Source organism: Anarrhichthys ocellatus, unplaced genomic scaffold (assembly GCF_004355925.1).
Source record: "Anarrhichthys ocellatus isolate YVR2014 unplaced genomic scaffold, GSC_Weel_1.0 scaffold108, whole genome shotgun sequence".
Taxonomy (NCBI): domain Eukaryota; kingdom Metazoa; phylum Chordata; class Actinopteri; order Perciformes; family Anarhichadidae; genus Anarrhichthys; species Anarrhichthys ocellatus.
This window is the reverse complement of record NW_022280138.1, coordinates 563,835-583,456: the sequence shown is the minus strand read 5'-3', so window position 1 is coordinate 583,456 and position 19,622 is coordinate 563,835. Positions and strand designations below refer to the sequence as shown.

The 19,622-nt window shown below is 41.6% G+C and overlaps 1 protein-coding gene across 2 annotated transcripts in view; it reads right to left on the bottom strand.

Moving 5' to 3' along the window:
• Nucleotides 1–1,925: 1,925 nt before the first annotated feature.
• LOC116399328 (paired box protein Pax-7-like) overlaps nt 1,926–19,622 on the bottom strand; it is an 87,873-nt gene continuing 70,176 nt past the window's right edge. Inside the window, exons 8-9 of one of the 2 annotated variants that reach the window (XM_031876412.1) lie at nt 17,486–17,753; nt 1,926–5,729 (exon numbers count right to left, since the gene is read on the bottom strand). In XM_031876412.1, the coding sequence (XP_031732272.1) occupies nt 5,614–5,729; nt 17,486–17,753 (384 nt within the window). In that variant the 3' untranslated portion in view covers nt 1,926–5,613. The remainder of the gene's footprint in view (nt 5,730–17,485; nt 17,754–19,622) is intronic. The other variant, XM_031876413.1, reaches the window with a different exon arrangement.

Sequence of the window (19,622 nt, the reverse complement as noted above, 5' to 3'; positions counted from 1 at the left end):
TGAAGCTCACGTTGTTGGCCCTGCAGGCGGACTGGAGCCAAGTGTGGAGGCTGAGGCCTCTGCTGAACCGCTGTGATCCACAGCCGAGTGTTGGAGTTGGACCACTGATAAAAGCAGAAAGTCCACAACTGTTTAAAAAGTGTAAAAGATTTTTAAAATCAATCTTGGTCAACTCCTTCTGTTAGTTTTGGAGTTGCAGGTCTGCTTTTAGTGGCAATAATAATTATGACGAGGATAAGGAAGTCAGGTCATGTAGTATAAAGAGCAACACAGTCCACATAGAAAGGAGATTGGGTTGGATGGATAGGTCACATAAACACAGGCCTTTCACCCAGGAGCTGTTTGTGTCATGTGTTAACGTGATAAACTAACATAATGTAATGTAACATACTTAACTCACGTATCTTACTTAAGTTTTGTAACAAACTTATTTAGTACTTATTTTAACTTGCATCACATACATAACCTACTTAACTTACGCACTTCACTTACATACGTAACAAACGGATTTTACACTCTGCATCTTGACATTAATTTACATAAATAATTACAAACCAATTTACATTATTATGCACTTGAACAACTAGCACAACAATACTGAATACAAATTTCCGGTTACTGGTAAATTCTCTAGCCTCATAATTTTTTCCTGTTGGAGGAAGAGCCTAATGATGATGTCAGTCAGGCATCTGTCCCTCCCTCCAAAACTCTTGTCTTGAATAAGGTACACTTTTAAGGGAACATTTCAAACATGCTGAACTGAATATTTTTTCCTCTTCCATTTTTCTTCCTGCAAACAAAAACAACAAGTTCAGTGTCTATAAATGAAGAGCAGGCAGCCAGCACAACACTGTCTTGGTCCAGTTGTAGAGCTTTAATGAACAGACAGTTACGCCAGTGTTACAGTTAACACACCAAGAGGCTGAGGGGAGTAAATGCCAATACAAATTTGTCACTAGTCTAATACTTCATACAGGTAGAATAAATTATACTATGGTAACATACACACATGCCAAACAGAAAGCAGAACAAAACAAGCAGAGAATGGACCAAGAGGAAAACAGGAGGGGTTGGGGTGAATGAGCACATCTTTACATTTAATCCTTAATTTCCTCCTTGGTTTTCTGTGAGTGAAAAAATATATATACAAGGTAGAAGGTTAACACAGTCAAATACAGAACAAAAAAGAAAGAAAGAGAACTAAATAAATAGTGTAAATGCACATTTTGTTTTTTTTATGGAATGATGCAATGGGGAAATGATTCTCAAACCTCTTTCTATGACTGCACTTCATCCTTAAAATAATCCTTTATGCAGGTGTAGTTTGTATCAGGCTATAAATCTGTGAATTCTTTATGACATTTCAAAAGGCAAATTTATCTCTAAATATATTCTGAGTGGTAAGTTGATTGGATCGATTATTTGACACAAATTCTACATATCAGAATTTAAAGCTGGTATTAAAATAAAAACACTGTTTCTACTGTTAAGATACTATAGTGTTATAACTCATAGTTTTCCTCTACTGCAGCTTTTTTCATCAAAGGAAGAGTTGTGTTTTATTTACTGTAGCCTAACAAAGCTACAGTAAATAAAACACAAGTCTTCCTTTAGTTATTTTTATTATAATTATTGTTATGATTATCGTCACATTAAGAGGTAAGGATTTCGCTGGAAGGTTTGCTGGGAGGTTTTAATTTGAAAGATTTCTGCAGGAAGTGAACAAAACAACGTTACGAAATTGTAACCCTAGTTCTTTAAGCACAGGCGGAGCCCACAACTTGACTCTATGGGTCTCCATATGCCCCAACCAGGAGCATGTCTTCACCCACTGATAATTTGCATTAGTGTAGCCGGCCAATCAGGACGTGCCTACTCAAATACGTGCAAACCCTCCAGTTTATAAGGCAGCACAAATCGCTGCTTGACATCTTACACCTTCTTCAGCGTGCTGCGTAGGAGCAGCTGGGCCCCCTTGGCATAGGGCTCCGCCTGTGCTTTTAGATCTAGGGTAACAACCTTGTAACCTTTGTTCTAACTCACACTGGATCCGCCCTCGAATGGAATCTATGGGTACAGTGGGTGGAACCCAATGCATGCAGTGACATACCATCGACCCAACCACACTGATCCTGACCGACTGCAGCCAACCTTGCCCAAGGACACTTCAATATTCAGGCTGGAGGAGCCGGAAGACCCTCTAGGCCACACCCGCCCCCTAGATGTTGAGTGTGCTGCCTTATATATTGTGGTAAGTATTCGGATTGGCATGTCCTGATTGGACGGTTATGCTAGTTTTCAGTGGCCGAACGCGTGCTCGTGGTTGCTCGTATTACCCATAGACTCCAGTAGAAGGCGGAGCTTGTGTCAGTTAGAACTCTACACTCATGCTTATCAGTGATCAAAAGAACAATGAAAGAGAGAGTTTATCAAGACAAGTGGATAAAGTGTTGAGTTTGCTTCAATTGCAAATTAAGACAAGAGCAGATCAGAAAACGGGGGCTTCTTTTACTAAAATATGATGAAATATACTCATAGGGGAATAACAAAAAAAAATGTGTCTCCAATGTAAGCCTGGTTCACTCTGTAGTCGAGGTTAAGTCTATTATTTGAGAACTATATCTTTATTTACTGACACTCAATATGGTATCTTCATTTACTGATACATTTTACTGATTTTATTAAATTCCTGTTTCCCCCCTAGTTCCCTTAGAAAACCTCTGGATTTCAGAGACAGGCACTATCTAGGTGCAATCTGTATCCATTGTAAACCATACTTTAGTTGTCATGAGCAGATGACATGAAAACATGAATGGTAAACAATTTTCAGGTAGGCTCAATATGAACATTAGGTTTGATAAGAGAAACATTTCATTGCACAACCCTGCTGTACAATGGCTGTCAATAACCTTGTTTGTATGTATAATCTGCACACCATCACATTTCCTCAAGGACCACATTCAGCAAGAATAAAAGGTACTTATGAAATTAAAATATACTAGTCCAATTGTAATTATTATTATCCCGCCAGGAGATCATGTATTCGGTTGTATATTCTTGTGTGGATCTCTGCCTGTGTCTGTCTGTCCATGGCTATTCTCGCATACTGCTGGACCCATGATTTACACGATTAGGTAAGACAAATGTGTATGTATGTATATATGTATCTATCGCTTAGCAAATGACAAACTGAACTGAACGTGCATGTATATGGTGGGAGAAGCACTAGTTAGCTGTTAGCAGCCGCTGGGCAGTATTGCAAACTTTGACAATTTATTTAGCTAATTAAATGGTATGCCTCCAAAGAACGAGAGCTGCTTAGCGGGGAGTGGGAGAGACGGTGAGAATAAACAGTGTGTAGAGCTAGCATAATTTCACATCGAACTGTGAATTAAGGGTTTATTTTGACCAAAGCAGTTGGTAATTGTTGGTACAGTGGAAAGACTTATCAAAACGCTTTTATTTTGTTTTCAGATGAGTTGACAATGCAATTAAGCTAGTCTTAGTTTGGTGAAAGGGAGAAACTTACATAGCAGCATCTGCCGGTTGCTGAGTTGGCCAATGAGAAAAAGCTAACAACAGGACCAATACAGCTTACAGAGCTAACAGCTAACGGAACTAAACACACAGCAGAACTGACAGTTTCTGTTCAGAGGAAGCTAAAAACAGTCAACAGAAAATATTACACCGTGAACTGCAGTTTAGCTGCACGGAACTGGTGCAGACAGCTGCATAGATTAAAATGAGAGTGTATCTGCTGCGTGAGATGTGTGAGTGAAAAACGCTTCTGATACGCTTGCGGTCTAGAGGGGGGGCATTTGGTTTGTATTCAATCCATTATTACAGCAGTGGTCATGGCAGACATATCTGGTGGAGATCTGCACACCAATGAGTGCACTTTTCTTGTTGGAAAACTCAAAATGAATTTCTTACATAAAGAGTCATTAAGGACAGTTGGCGAGTTATAGTACAACCCAGTCGTTGTGTCCTTAGGTAAATGCAACAGACATCAAACAAAATGAAATGAAGAACAAAACAGTAAATATTTGTACCAAGCTGCCGGGAGAAATGTCAGGAGCTTGTTTGACCTCCAACTATTGCCAAAGCTCTTCAGGAGGTCTTGTTGTTGATAAGAGGGACTGAATCTCTTCAGGAATGGCTGAATTAGTCCATATCAGTCTGCTACAGAGGTGTTATCTCCATCACATCCTTCCACACATTGGTTGCCTGAAAGCTGACATATTTTTTCTTTTTAAGCTGCCAATATTTTGTGCTGATATTCAATATCTATAAAGATGACCAGTTTCACGTAACAAATATGAAGTCTTTAGGGTTGCCCTGGCATTTTAGAGTTATTTTCCTTCCTCTATTCATGTGAATGAGCCCGAAAACAAGGCTGGACCAAGGGCTGGAAGGCCCAGTTAAAGAAAACGCTAGTGCGCATGATCTTTGGGCCACATAATGCGGAAGATTTCTATCGGAATTCTTGACATTGAAGTTTAACTATTTTTGCTTCATGCGCCACTGAGCAACTTTTAAGGGAATGAAAGGGATGCCGCCCCCAAAGCTGTATCCAGTTCTCTTTATACTGTACATCCAAGTTCTTAAACTGGGAGATGTCTGATCCAGTGGCTAGCAGATAACGGTGCTAACAGAGTGAACAGAACTAACAACTGCAACAGTGTTGAGAGAGCTAACAATTTAAACTTGCAGTCCCACCACAGTAGATCTGATGATGGCGGCCATTAACATGATGGGTATCAAATGAAGTAATGTACTGTTATTGGTACTACTTTAAGGGTATTGGTACTGTCATTATAATTTTGTAAACGATACCCGGCCGTACCAAACAGCCTATTTGGGTTGCAGTTTTTCAAGACAGCAGCTCACAATCTTGTTTTTGTTTAAATTTTCACTACTCATCTGTGATGCAGTGTGGAGTACACGCTTGATGTGAATGTTAGTGATAATGAAGGTGAAACCGGACTGTGTTCCGTTAAGGTGTGTTCAGACTGAATTTCGAAATAAGTTTTGGATGTGAACAATTGTATTTAATGTCAATTCAACGACACAATAGGTGCAAACTGACAGGAATTCACACTGGGTGCCATGAATTGAGACAAAAAAAACATCATTATAGGATGACATAATACATAATTTAGTGTTTTGCTGACTCACATAAAAGCTGTTTTAGTCAAATATATTTTAAATAGCAAGTAATAGATTACACCCAGTCCAAAATACTTTGCTCAGGGTTCACAAAGTAATTGTTTATATCACTAGTTTATAGTTATCCAGTTGAGTTAGAATCCACCAATGCTGTGTACAAAATGTAGTGCAATAAAAACAACAAATAAAAAATAATTTTTGTAACAGTGGAAATCCTTGTCGTGGATTTGGTTGGTCCCATGGGGAATGTTTAAAGCTTGGACAGCTGTATCATTCAATCCTTAACCACTGGAGAAACACTTACATGAAATATAGTATAAAAAAGCTTATTATCAGCCCAATGCACACACACACACGGTCTCTGGGAGATTTGTATGGATGGTAACAGGAGGTGCGGGTTGTGCTGGTGACCAGGTGTCATGTTGCATGCATGTCTGATGAGTACTAGTAGGCCTGGCCAGTCTCGACCTGCAGCAGTCCCAGTACAGCTGAGTGGTCGGCCAGCTTCATCCTGCGCTGACTGGACAGGCTGACGTTCTTTGCCAGGTAATCAACAGCAGCTGGAGGAGATCGGAGACAGGAGACAGAGTTAATGTCTATATATATATCTTTATATACTACCACTAAAAAGTTTGGGGTCACCAGTGACAAAAGCTGGATTCATTACAGTCAGATGGCTAGAGGACTACTTATAATTCTTTTAATTGTCTTTCAGGCATTTAAATTGTAGATTTTTTGTGCTTGGTGAACAAAACACTGTACATTGTTAATAAGTTGAATAAGAATGGAAAAAATCACCAGTTATTGGTAAAAGACGTGTGGAAATTTAAATCGGAATAAGGTCCTCTTCAATGTCAAGTGCACAATAATGCAGCCAACTAGCTGGAATATTAACAGAAGGGTTAAGCAACACTATTCTTCAAACTTCACAATAAAGTCTGTGTAGGGTTAGCACTATTGGAATTGGATCAACGAATATCAGCTAAACATACTGACAAATCACAGTTTAAACCTATTCAGCCCCTGGTTTAACTGGAAAATAGCAGGGTATTTGGGGGAAAATTGGTTACAACAGTATTCTCTCCCGGCATGCAACACTGTGGGGACATCGACTAAATGTAAGATTTAATCATTTCATTCTTTTTCCTTTGGGGCCAAAACTATTTCAAATGTAAATAATACATTTGGAGTCTAAATTAAAACATAGTTGTCTCTCTCAAAATAGTTATTATTGAAGGAAAGAAAGAAAAACATAAAAATTACAGGTAACCCCAAACTTCTGAGTTAGCGGCAGTGTGTGTGTGCTTGAATATTGTTCTAGGTCTTCATTGAAGCTATATGTTGTTTACACTGAGTGAAAAATGACAACTGACACCAAAAATGTCTCTGCTGAAAAATGAGACATGGAACCTAACTTTCATGGGAACTTCTGTTTTCAAATTTGTGTTTCAAATATGTATGACAAAATACACAGGTACACAATAATAATATATGATACTAAAATGATTGAATTATCCCTAATATCAACAGACAAATTGGTTGTAACTGAAGACATAAATCTTTGAAAACAGGTCACAAATATAAAGTTCTTTACATGAACTTAGCTTTTACTGGATGGTAAAAAATGTTGCCAGTTAACATAATGCAGGCAACATTTATGTTTCAAAAACTTATCTGACAAAACAAATGAGTCGTAAACAAACGTATTTTCTTGGAGGCAGACTGTTGTTTTGCTCTAGTGAGTATATGTGGCAGCAGTACCTTGTATGGGGGATTGACTCCAAATAAACAGCAGTGTCTGTGTTCATGGAAACAATACAATGATGATGTGTTTTATTACCTTTTGGATAACAATGGCGCTATATGGCACAGAGGAAGCAAATGAATCAGGCTGATTCACAAAATACTTCCTAGTAGTTACATTCTATTTTGGTTTGGCGCTGCTCAAGATTTGGTGACAACTTGGTGAACACTGAATATCCCTATACTTCAACATGCATTATATTGCAGCAGCAATCATACTGATTGACAAGAGAACACTATGTATGACAGACACACAAAAGGAGCCAACAGTTTGGCTCCACAAACAAAAAGACTGGCAGCCACTAGAATAACTGAGGTTCTTGCAAAGCTGGCATTAATGCTCAATGTATTTTTCTGTCTGAGTGGTGGATGTTGCCCCTCCCTGGTTTAGCTGGTGATAACTTCTCTTTTATAGGGCAGGAGAGAGGAGAGCTGACAGCAGATGTGATGTGACATGGTGTGTTTGGGTGTGCATGTGTGTGGGGCTATCACGGGAAGATAAGCAAGGCATTTCAGTTAGGATGCTAGTGTGCACAGAAAGGAAGCTGTCACTCTGTGCTGAAGGATGAGAGAAAGAAGAGCACCTATGGGTGGGCAGGTCTGTCTGCCAAGATGCCAGTCAACTCAACAGCAAGTGTGGGAGCAGCATGTGTGTGTGTGTTTGTGTGTGTTTCACAAGGGTTTAGTGAAGACCTCTAAAGGAAGCTGTTTTTCCTGTCAACCAGCTTTATACCTTAAATCCCTGTTGAGCAGGAACGCTGAGAGTCCTTTGCCTCCAAGATTGAGCCTATCTGATAACACACACTAACACGCATGAACACATGCACAAACACAGGTGAACACACACACTCACACGCCTCAGCTATTTTGACAGTATGTACTTTAATCTGTCAGGAGCTTCCTGCATTAGAACAAGAGAAGAGTCAAATGTCTGAAGTAAACTGTTAAATCTGTCTGCAGGAGGGAGAGGTGGGGGTGGAGGACCACAGCCAAACCACAACCGTCACAGAGGATCAGTTGTAGCATCAGTGATATTTTCTTAAAGAAAAGCTTTTTGATATATAAAAAAAACAGTTTTACTGTCATGTTTTAGCGATCGTACTGTTTATTAGACTCAGTTTGAAGGAAAATCTCAGCAGTTACTTTGGTGAGAAGGATGTTTGGCAGCAACGAAGGATTGGACAATTACACACCTTATGGTTTACATTCAATGCTAAGTAGAAGTGTAGACTATAGGGACATTACACTGTGACATCTTACATCAGGTTTTGTGAAGACGTGTGCCGACTAAAACATTCTGCACATACCACAGCAATAAGCCCTGGTTTACTGCAGAACTCAGACAGCTTTGTCAGGCCAAGGAGGAGGCCTACAGTAGTGGGGACAGACATACAAGCAGGCCAGGTACACAATGACAAACATGTCAGTGGATGATGCAGTAAATGTGTGACTGCACTGCAACACCCTGACTCTGCAGGGACATACCCAGTAACCCTGATTGTGGACTTCAGCTTGGCATTCAATACTCTCATCCCAGAAATCCAAACTCACCCAGCTAACTGTCCTAGCCTCCACCTGTCAATGGATCACAAACTTTCTGAGAGACAAGAGGCTGCAGGTGAGGCTGGGGAAATTCCTTTGACTGTATAAGAAGTTGACGTAGTTGCTGTGTAGTTGCTGTTACGTTACCCATTGGTTTGTGGACTGCTGTTATGAATCCTCGAGTTCAGCTCTTTAGCTGTCGCCATCTTGGATTACGACCATCCCCATCTTGACTTTTGCAACCAGTGAACGGAAATCATAATTGGACTGAGTAGGTGTGACGTAGATACGCTGTATACAGCTCTGTTAGGGGTAGAAACCTGTCAATTACAAGGTAGCCCCGCCCTAAAGCGGACCCTGCTTTATGGTCTGTTTGACTCTAAATGGACCATCATTTACTAAATGAACATCATGCTGTATTGAAGTAGACTTGAAACTAGAGATTGAGACCATAAACTCATGTTTACAATGTTTACTGAGGTAATAAATCAAGAGAGAAGTAGAGTCATTTTCTCTTAGACCTCTATACAACCAGAGGAGTCGCCCACTGTTGGCCATTTTAAATAATACAAGTTTAAGACACTTCCCCATTGGCTTTACTTTTCAGTAACGGAGGTTGCCGCCTGGGAAAAACATATCCAGAGACCGGATCATCAGCGCTGGCACCCCCCAGGGATGTGTGCTCTCCCCACTGATCTTCTCCCTCTACCCCAATGTCTGCACCTCAGGAGACCTGTCTGGTAAACTCCTCAAGTTTGCAGACGACATAATGGTCATTGTCATGATCCGGGATGGTGACAAGTCAGCACACAAACGGAAGGTTGAACAGTTGGCCCTCTGGTGTGGTCAGAACAGCCGGGAGTTTTAATGCTCTTAAGCTTCAAATGGACCTTCAACATAGACACCATCAGTAAAAAGACCCAGCAGAGGATGTACTTCCTGCTCCAGCTCAGGAAGTTCAACATGCCTCAGGAGCTGCTGACATATTTCTGCACCATCCAGTCTGCTCTCTGCTCATCCATCACTGTGTGGATTGGATCAGCCAACAAACATGGCAGTCAATACAGCAGAAACAATCATTGATGTAACCCTGTCCTCCATCCAGGACTTATACAAGTCCAGAGTCAGAAAGGGGGCAGGAAAAATCACTGCAGACCCTTCAGCCCCTGGACACAACATTCTCAGGATCTTTTCTCCGGGAACACTGTCGACCAAAACATCCAGACACAAGAACGATTTCATCCAAAAGGCCATCACTCTGATGAACAGTTAACATCCTTCTGGTGACGAACGAGCCCCATTTGGGGTTCGAGCGAGACCGCATAGCGTGGTAGCATGTCGTAGAATGCACTTTTATAAACAAATATAATGAATGCTCCGCACATATTATATACCGAATTAACGAAAAAAGTCTGGGCAAAATCATCATACCAGCCATTTTACACACTGCAAACACAAGTATACACAAACTAATATCATATCTAGAAGATATACCACAATATTTTTCGGCATCACTCTGCGAGCCATGCACTCCTACAAAGCTGAACAAAGGAAATGCTAACCGCTAACACGGCTAACCGAGATATCAAAACGCATGAGCATTCGACACAGAATCCATAGATATCTTCAGAATGTCTCTCCGTGAAACCATTACAATCCTACAGCCAACATGCACCACAAAACCGAGCTACTCCACCGCAGAATAAACCATAAATGCTTCGTTCCTTGAGATGAATCATGAAGCAACAGGTTTGATATTCCGTTTTTGCCAGCTAAAACACTGTTGCTCTGTCCTTCCTGTGTTCCCTGGAGTAAGGGGGGTCAGACGAGCCTGGGGGACCGTGGGGAAAGAGATTTCACTTTTGGCGAATCAGCTTTTACGCAGGGCGACGCACGGCGCGTTTCTGTTTTTTTTCTGTCAATCAAAGTCATGTTGCCACCACTCCATGTATGGGACTCTGGCGCGTCTAAAGAGGTGTCGTAGTCTGGGATTGGCCAAGCATAGGCTCACAAGGGCTTCACATACACACAGGCAGACGAGAATTGAGCCATGGCTCACAGACACAGAGAGGGTTTAGAGAGGCCACAGGCTCTCAAAATGATGCCAAACTGCTTGTATTTGGATAGATTGAATAATATTATAGATAAAACAAGTGAAATATATAGTTATATAGTATATAAAAGTATAATGGAACAGGTTCCAAAATAACAAATCTGCTTCACCTCCCGCGACCTCTCTGACACAATAAACTCTATAACTTTTGTTTGCTTCACTTTATCAAAGCCACATCTTTTTATACAGCCCTCTGACATGTTGTGCTATGATTTGGGAGAGTTTTAGCTTACACCTGCATCATTAAAAAAAGATATTCATGCTTTCAATGCTTTTTTTCAGGCGAACCTGAAACTTTTCAATTTGAGCTGTGTGCCATCTTCATTCACTATTAACCAGTAACATATACACAATATTTTCACATATGAACACATCTCACACGTGTTACCTTTATTCTAGCATCACAATTATTAAAATAGACCTTGTAGTTACAGAATTAAAGTCTTTTTAGTATGGGTATGCAATTTTCGAGCAGAGGCCTAAAAATAGGGCTAGGGTTTAAGAGGTTTTAATAACCCTCAAACACCAAAATATCCAGTGCTGTTGTTATAGATTATAATTGCACAGTCTTTAATGCACACATTTTTTAATAATGTACATATATCTATCACTGTTAATATGAATTGTACATACTGTACATCAGCAAACAGTCTTTGTACATCCATTAGGTATTTCATTTATTTGTTTTGTTTACAATTTACAGAATATATATTGTGTAAAGACGTTATATTTATTATTTTATTGTTGGTCATCGGTGCTTTTTATATATATATATTATGTAATACTTATATGTTCCCCTCTTTTCCACTACTAAGCCAATACCAATACCATACTTGGCCAAAAAAAACTGACTCTTATCTGTATCTGATCAACCAACACAATTATCTGTCTCTGTATCTGTTCCACCAACTAAATTATGTCTCTGTATCTGTTCAACGAACTAAATTATCTGTCTCTGTATCTGTTCGACCATCTAGATTATGTCTCTGTATCTGTTCCACCAACTAAATGATGTCTCTGGGTACTTCTCAAATCTCTTAATGGAGGAAACCATACGAGGAGAGAGGAACGAGGAAATATGTTTTAAGATACATGAGACGTCCTTTCCTCAGTTGTGTCACGTGAAGCGACGTCTGTTTCTGATGACGGTGGCTGATGATCACAGCTGGATCAGCTGTCAGTCGGCTTTAACAGCTGGAGAGACTTTTGAGAAGTTTGTGTCTGTTCACATGATCACTGTACTTAATAACAGTAACTAATAATATGAATAATTATTAAAGACATACAGTATTCACCACTGTAGAGGTATTTCTCTCTGTAGTCTGTTAACAAACTGTGTCCTGTGTTCTGTTTATAAGCGCAGGATCCATTTCTACGGGCGAAATGTGATCGTCTTATTTATGAATTATTTGCGTCTGTACGTTTTGAAATCGTGACTGTGGCGTCATTATTAAATAACCCAGAATATGATTATTGTTTCTCTTAAATGATAAAACTCATCAAACACTCAGGAATGATGTAAAAAGTGTTTCGTCTCTCAGCTGTCTCTGACATTAATTGTGTTCAAAATAAAAGTTATTGAGGGAAACATGAGATTATGAAAACACAAATCTTTCTAATAAATGAAGAAAGTTGTTTGTGGTCGTTTTGTTGTTCAGACTACAATGAACATTTATTTAAACCAGACGGTGAATCAGAAACCTAATCAAATATAAAGCTTGAGTTTTTCTGTGATCCGTCTTCACTCTGGTGTTAAACTCAGTCAGTCTGATCGGCTGCAGCGTCCAATCACATAACTGATGAACAATGAGGGGGCATGTCGGCCGTTAAAACACTTCCTGGAAGTCTGTTCTCGTGGTTCCTCGCTCATGGCTCCTCCGAGGTCCCTCCTCCATCCCCGCTCCTCGCTGTGATCAGCTGATCCTCCGTCATCAGAAACAGACGTCGCTTCACGTGAAGCAACTGAGGAATCTTAAAACATATTTCCTCGTTCCTCTCTCCTTGCATGGTTTCCTCCATGCATCCCTGGTGGGAGGGACTAAGACGCAAGGAAAGGACGCAAGTGAGGGAAACAGGGATGCAATTAAGAGACTTGAGAAGTACCCTATGTCTCACAGCTCTGCCACTGCTATCCTTCCACTCTTCTTCTTCTTGTTTGAGGTTTATTGGCGGTGGGCAAACAATGAATTGGTGCATTACTGCCACCAACTGGTTATCCTGTCACTCTATCTCTCACTCACCTAATCAGCTCATTCAGTGCACCTGCTAGTCACACCCACCTCATCAGCTCATCACTCTCACCTGCTCACTCTGCTGCACCTACTACACTGCTCAAAAAAATAAAGGGAACACTTAAACAACACAATGTAACTCCAAGTCAATCACACTTCTGTGAAATCAAACTGCCCACTTAGGAAGCAACACTGACAATAAATTTCACATGCTGTTGTGCAAATGGAATAGACAACAGGTGGAAATTATTGGCAATTAGCAAGACAGACACCCCCAATAAAGGAGTGGTTCTGCAGGTGGTGACCACAGACCACTTCTCAGTTCCTATGCTTTCTGGCTGAAGTTTTGGTCACTTTTGAATGCTGGTGGTGCTTTCACTCTAGTGGTAGCATGAGACGGAGTCTACAACCCACACAAGTGGCTCAGGTAGTGCAGCTCATCCAGGATGGCACATCAATGTGAGCTGTGGCAAGAAGGTTTGCTGTGTCTGTCAGCGTAGTGTCCAGAGCATGGAGGCGCTACCAGGAGACAGGCCAGTACATCAGGAGACGTGGAGGAGGCCGTAGGAGGGCAACAACCCAGCAGCAGGACCGCTACCTCCACCTTTGTGCAAGGAGGAACAGCAGGAGCACTACCAGAACCCTGCAAAATGACCTCCAGCAGGCCACAAATGTGCATGTGTCTGCTCAAACGGTCAGAAACAGACTCCATGAGGGTGGTATGAGGGCCCGACGTTCACAGGTGGGGTTTGTGCTTACAGCCCAACACCGGGCAGGACGTTTGGCATTTGCCAGAGAACACCAAGATTGGCAACTTCGCCACTGGCGCCCTGTGCTCTTCACAGATGAAAGCAGGTTCACACTGAGCACATGTGACAGACGTGACAGAGTCTGGAGAACGTTCTGCTGCCCGCAACATCCTCCAGCATGACCGGTTTGGCGGTGGGTCAGTAATGGTGTGGGGTGGCATTTCTTTGGAGGGCCGCACAGCCCTCCATGTGCTCGCCAAAGGTAGCCTGACTGCCATTAGGTACCGAGATGAGATCCTCAGACCCCTTGTGAGACCATATGTTGGTGCGGTTGGCCCTGGGTTCCTCCTAATGCAAGACAATGCTAGACCTCATGTGGCTGGAGTGTGTCACCAGTTCCTGCAATACGAAGGCATTGATGCTATGGACTGGCCCGCCCGTTCCCCAGACCTGAATCCAATTAAGCACATCTGGGACATCATGTCTCGCTCCATCCACCAACGCTACGTTGCACCACAGACTGTCCAGGAGTTGGCGGATGCTTTAGTCCAAGTCTGGGAGGAGATCCCTCAGGAGACCATCCGCCACCTCATCAGGAGCATGCCCAGGCATTGTAGGGAGGTCATACAGGCACGTGGAGGCCACACACACTACTGAGCCTCATTTGGACTTGTTTTAAGGACATTACATCAAAGTTGGATCAGCCTGTAGTTTGTTTTTCCACTTCAATTTTGAGTGTGACTCCAAATCCAGACCTCCATGGGTTAATAAATTTCATTTTCATTGATAATTTTTGTACGGTGGTGTAGTGGCTAGCACTATCACCTCACAGCAAGAGGGTTCGATCCCCGATCCCGGGTGGTCCTTCTGTGTGGAGTTTGCATGTTCTCCCCGTTGCAGCGTGGGTTCCCTCCGGGTTCTCCGGCTTCCTGCCACAGTCCAAAGACATGCAGCTCAGGTTATTTGGAGACTCGAAATTGCCTGTAGGTGTGAATGTGAGCGTGAATGTTTGTCTGTCTCTACATGTGCCCTGCGATGAACTGGCGACCTGTCCAGGGTGTACCCTGCCTTCGCCCAATGTCAGCTGGGATCAGCTCCAGCGCCCCTGAACAGGATAAGCGGTTTGGATAATGAATGAATGAATGAATGATAATTTTTGTGTGATTTTGTTGTCAGCACATTCAACTGTGTAAAGAACAAAGTATTTAATAAGACTATTTCATTCATTCAGATCTAGGATGTGTTGCTTAAGTGTTCCCTTTATTTTTTTGAGCAGTGTATTTAGACCCCAGTCTCACACACACTCACTGCCAGATTGTTCTCAGCATTCATGCCAGACCTTGCAGCGTTTACCCGCCAACGGATTTCCCATTACCGACCCTGCCTGTTTGGACTTCTCCGTCTTGCCTCTGCCCCGGTAAACCACTCAGCCTTCTGTCCCCTACAACGAGGTCCTGCCTCTGTTTCCTCGGAGTTCTGTCTGCCTTCTCCCTTGACGGCTTACCGTGTAGGATTCTACACCTGTGCATATCCTAGATTGTTACCTGTTGTGTGTTCAGTTGAGAATAAAGCTTCGATTCCAACTATTCAGTGTATCTGTCGTACTGCTTCTGGGTCCTTACCACACCCGTTACACTCGGTATCTGTTCCACCAACTAAATGATGTCTCTGTATCTGTTCAAACAACTAAATGATCTGTTTCACCAACTCTGTCTCTGTATTACTCTGGACAGGAAGTCACGTTAAATTGGAAAAATGTTGTGTTTCTAACCTAATATTCCATGGCAATGCAATTTTTCAAGGCATACATATACAAATACAGCTAAAAGTATTTTCATTTTCAATGTATAGGTTGACCAGGTCCAGCTGAGAATGTTCAGCTGTCACCGAGCAACTCTTTTTAGAAGAAATATCTGTTTCCATTATATTATTTGTGCTGTCCCGAATAACATATTTGGATTTGGGTACATCCCTAATAACAACATTCAGTGGTAATGCAGAGTCATGTGCTCTTCATGTAGCGAAACAGAGAAGGGATGTGGTAAAATGGGAAAATATAGCACAAATAATATTTTTATTGGGTGAATCTGCAATGCATGATTTTTGTTCAGTGCAGTTAATGTTATATTCCTGTAACCAATCCCTATTAAAGTTGTAACAAACTAGAATAATGCATTTACCATTTTATATATTTGGAAATTAAAAGCGAGGGTAACATCACAGTTTATAACAATGTGGGTACACTGGCCCTCGTTCTTACTTCCAAATAAGATGGCTGCAGATGCCAATGCTTAAGTCACAAAAGATAGCTTCATCCAGTAATTTCCTGCTTCTTTGCATTTCACCTCGTTATGGTGCTGTAGGCAGCACACATGAATTGTTTATCTCATCCCAAAGGGAATCGTGTTTATCTCCTGGACACAGGTTTCGACAATTGGGCCCATCTGTTTTAGCAAAGGGCCCATGTGAATAATCTCTGGAATTATGCTGGTGTGTAGAGGACCAGGAACAGCCCTGGTCTTCGACTTGATTTTGGTCTACAGTTGCCTCAGTTGGAATTGCAGGTAATGTCACACACACTGTCCCAAACAGACTCATACACAATTGTAAGAAAGAGAATACATTTTTGGCACCAACAGTCCAATAAAATCAAGTTTTTTTTTCTACCATTAATGTGTGCGGGGAGTCAGTAGGATGTCAGCCAGCTATAAGCCAGAAGAAGACCTTAACCTGCATGCTCACAACAGGCTTGGCTAGAGAAGGACTGAATGATCTATGGGCCCAAAATGTGCAAGTCTGGGGGAGCCTGAAAAACATTTTTGATGTTTGTGCCCAATGAGCAAGTTTCATAGGAGTGAATCTTGGTACATGCAACAATATATCCATGATGCTAACAGGTATATTTGCCAAAACTATGTCAATAAGACTGACTTTAAATAAAAACAGTTTTTTCTTAGAATTTCAAGTTACACAAGTTTCAAATGCAATAATGCTTAAATCTTTTCTGTGAAGGTTGTATTCCTGTACCTGGAGGAATACCTGAATGGTATGTTTTGGGCAACAAGGTAATACTGGCTCTTAACTATTAAGCCTCGCTGTTTAGCAGAGTAGCAGTTCTCATGGTGCGATTCCAAAAGAGCTTGACACTGACGCCATATTTACCAAGAAAATGCTAAGGGCCATACTCTGACCAAGGGTTTCCGCCAGAAGAATAAGAAGAGACCCGGTGGAGAGTATCTTTTGACAGGGCAGGCGGCCAAGTGTCATTTTTGAGTGATTATATCTAAGTTTCCAACCGATCCACCCAACTTTCCAACTGTGGTTAAAAAAAACATCTTATAAATAATTCCGTGGTTCTGAGGCAGGCCGGCAGGCTTACAATACACTGGTGGAAGCCCTGCCTGATCTTCAGAACATTTGTAAAACATATGCAATGAGGAGAAAGCCGCTCTGTCCCAAATGACACACAAACTGTGACTCCATCCTGATGCATCTGGTTGATAAATTAGCAAACGTGCATGGGACAGAATGCGTTACATCTACACCTTAAAAACGGCATCAAAAGCTGCAGTAAATCTGGCTCAGAGCGCAGGCAGCATGCTAGTCAGGTGTGTCGTGCCCATTGCACCGAGGACCTGCATTTGGTATTTGTGTGCCGAAGCGCATGTGGGATGCACTTGCTGGTATAAAGTAGGATAAGGAAGAACCTACTCTGTGTGAATAAATTCAGTTCAGAAAGTCAATTAAACCACTACAGCATTCAAGCCACTAGTCTCTCACTAAATGGGATAATTGTGCTCTATCAGTTAGCAATAGAGAGTCTTGAAAATTTTCAAAATGTTGCTGTTGTTTGTTTATTCTGAACTCGCGGGACTCACTCTGGCCATACTGACTGTACTGGTAGCCGGCAGCAGCCACAGCTGGGTCCATGCTGTAGCTAGTGGTGCTGTATGTGGGGGGGCAGTAGGACTGGGATGATGAAAGGCTGTCCACAGTCTTAATGGAGGCCTCAGCTGAACGCTGGCTGCAGCTGGCTGAGATGGTGTTGGATGGAGAGGAGTCCAAGGCACTGTGGAGTGGTGAGATGGAGAAGTCGTGTTGTGGCTGTGAGGATACACCGCTGGGGTTGCCGAGGATGCTCATGACCTGCAAACAGAGGAGAAAACTGCTGTCAGGCAAGTCTGATACTGGTACAGCGCAAGATATCCCTTCAACTACTGGTCAGAACACATTCAGAACTGAATGTGTGTGAATGCGCTTCAGTGTTAGTAACATAACAGAATATCAAAGTAAATGCAGGTCTCAAAACCAACTGTTTGTTTGTGCAGGTAGCTCTGACAATCACTGCTGAGTGACTCAAAGCTGGAAGAGTCGAGGAAAAATAGGAGAATGTATAGTTTAAGTTTAAGCCAAAAGGTGAGCAAATGTAGAATAATCTATCATACTGTATGAATTAGGCTGGGTGCAGTTTGATTTTATTCAACAAACTTCACTTTGTACGAAATTACTTTATTTGACGACCTGGCTCCAAAATGAACAAAAACAATTAATGAATTAATTTACTATTAATGAAAACTCCACGTACAAGCGGGATTTGGAAACCTTTTTTATCCAATTTCTGCTCACCAAACATCTTAGTTTGCACATATTTAGATCAGAGAAGTCTTTTTCTGGGGTTGCAACAACAAGCTGATGTAACTCCACTGGACTTGCTCAAATCTGTCCCACACTTACCATACTTGATAACAGTCATGGCGTGAGGATGTCTATAAGCCAATGTTCAATCAAAGTCGTAGTGCCACCTACTGGCAACAGGAAGTCAGCTTTATGTGACAAACGGAATCCGATTTACATGACATTTACATGATGTGGTGTGCACTTGATAGAGAGCAACATGATGCATCTTTTTCGCGTGTTATCTAAGGCCACATAGTGGATACAGGAACTGGTGGAATATTTGCTACATAATTTCCAGCATCACAGAGTACAGCAGGAAAAATACGTTTAACTCCGGGACGCATTGTCCGACGGTCAAAATATATAACATTTGGACTTCAGAAAAGTCTCTTGGGGCTATGCTCTAAACCCAACCAGAAGTCAGCCATTTTGAATTTTTTATGAATTTCTAGTGTCGTTTTTGCCATTTCCAGGTACTTTAACAAACTCCTCCTTGGGAATTAATCAGATCAACTTAGAAGTTGGTCAGAACAATCTTAAGACCTTTGTGATTAAAAGTTACTGAAAGTTTGAGGTTTCATCGAACAACATGGACGTTGTGTGGCGACCATTTTACATGGTTCGCCATCATCCATCAAGCTGTTGTAACTCAACTGTACTTTGTCAAAACTGTCCTAAAGTTGACATGCTTGATGACTGTCATGACTTTAGGACTTCTGCATGCCAATATTAACTCACAGTCATAGCGCCACCTACGGATAACCATGGCCGTAAGCAGGATTCTATAAATACAGTGGCCCAAACACTGAACTTATTAAGAGGGTTTGTGGGCAGGTTGTCATGGCGAATCACGTAAAATGGCCGCCACGCCGCAGCTACGCCATTCCATCAAACGTAAAGCTTTTAGCAACTTTTAATTACAAAGGTCTTTAGATTGTACTGACCACATTTGAAGTGGATCTGACAAAGTCCCTAGGAGTTCGTTAAAGTATAGCGACTAGAAATCAAGGAAAAATTCACACAATCAAAATGGCCGACTTCCTGTTAATTTTAGAGCAAGGTCCCAGGAGACGTTTTTTTAAAGCATCATCAATGTCTTAAAGCTTACCTTACCAAATTGGAGACTGATCTGGGCAGTTTCCTAGGAGGAGTACATCAAAGTATAAAACTTGACATTTCCTTTTGCCAGTAGGTGGCGCTATGACTTTGTGAAAATGTTAGCATGGAAATGTGCTCAGGCCTGGACCAGCATCATGCATAAGAAATTTGGGGCAGATTGACTAAAGTACCTAGGAGTTACAACAACGTCCTCTTTCATGGCGCGAGAAGTGCGTGAAT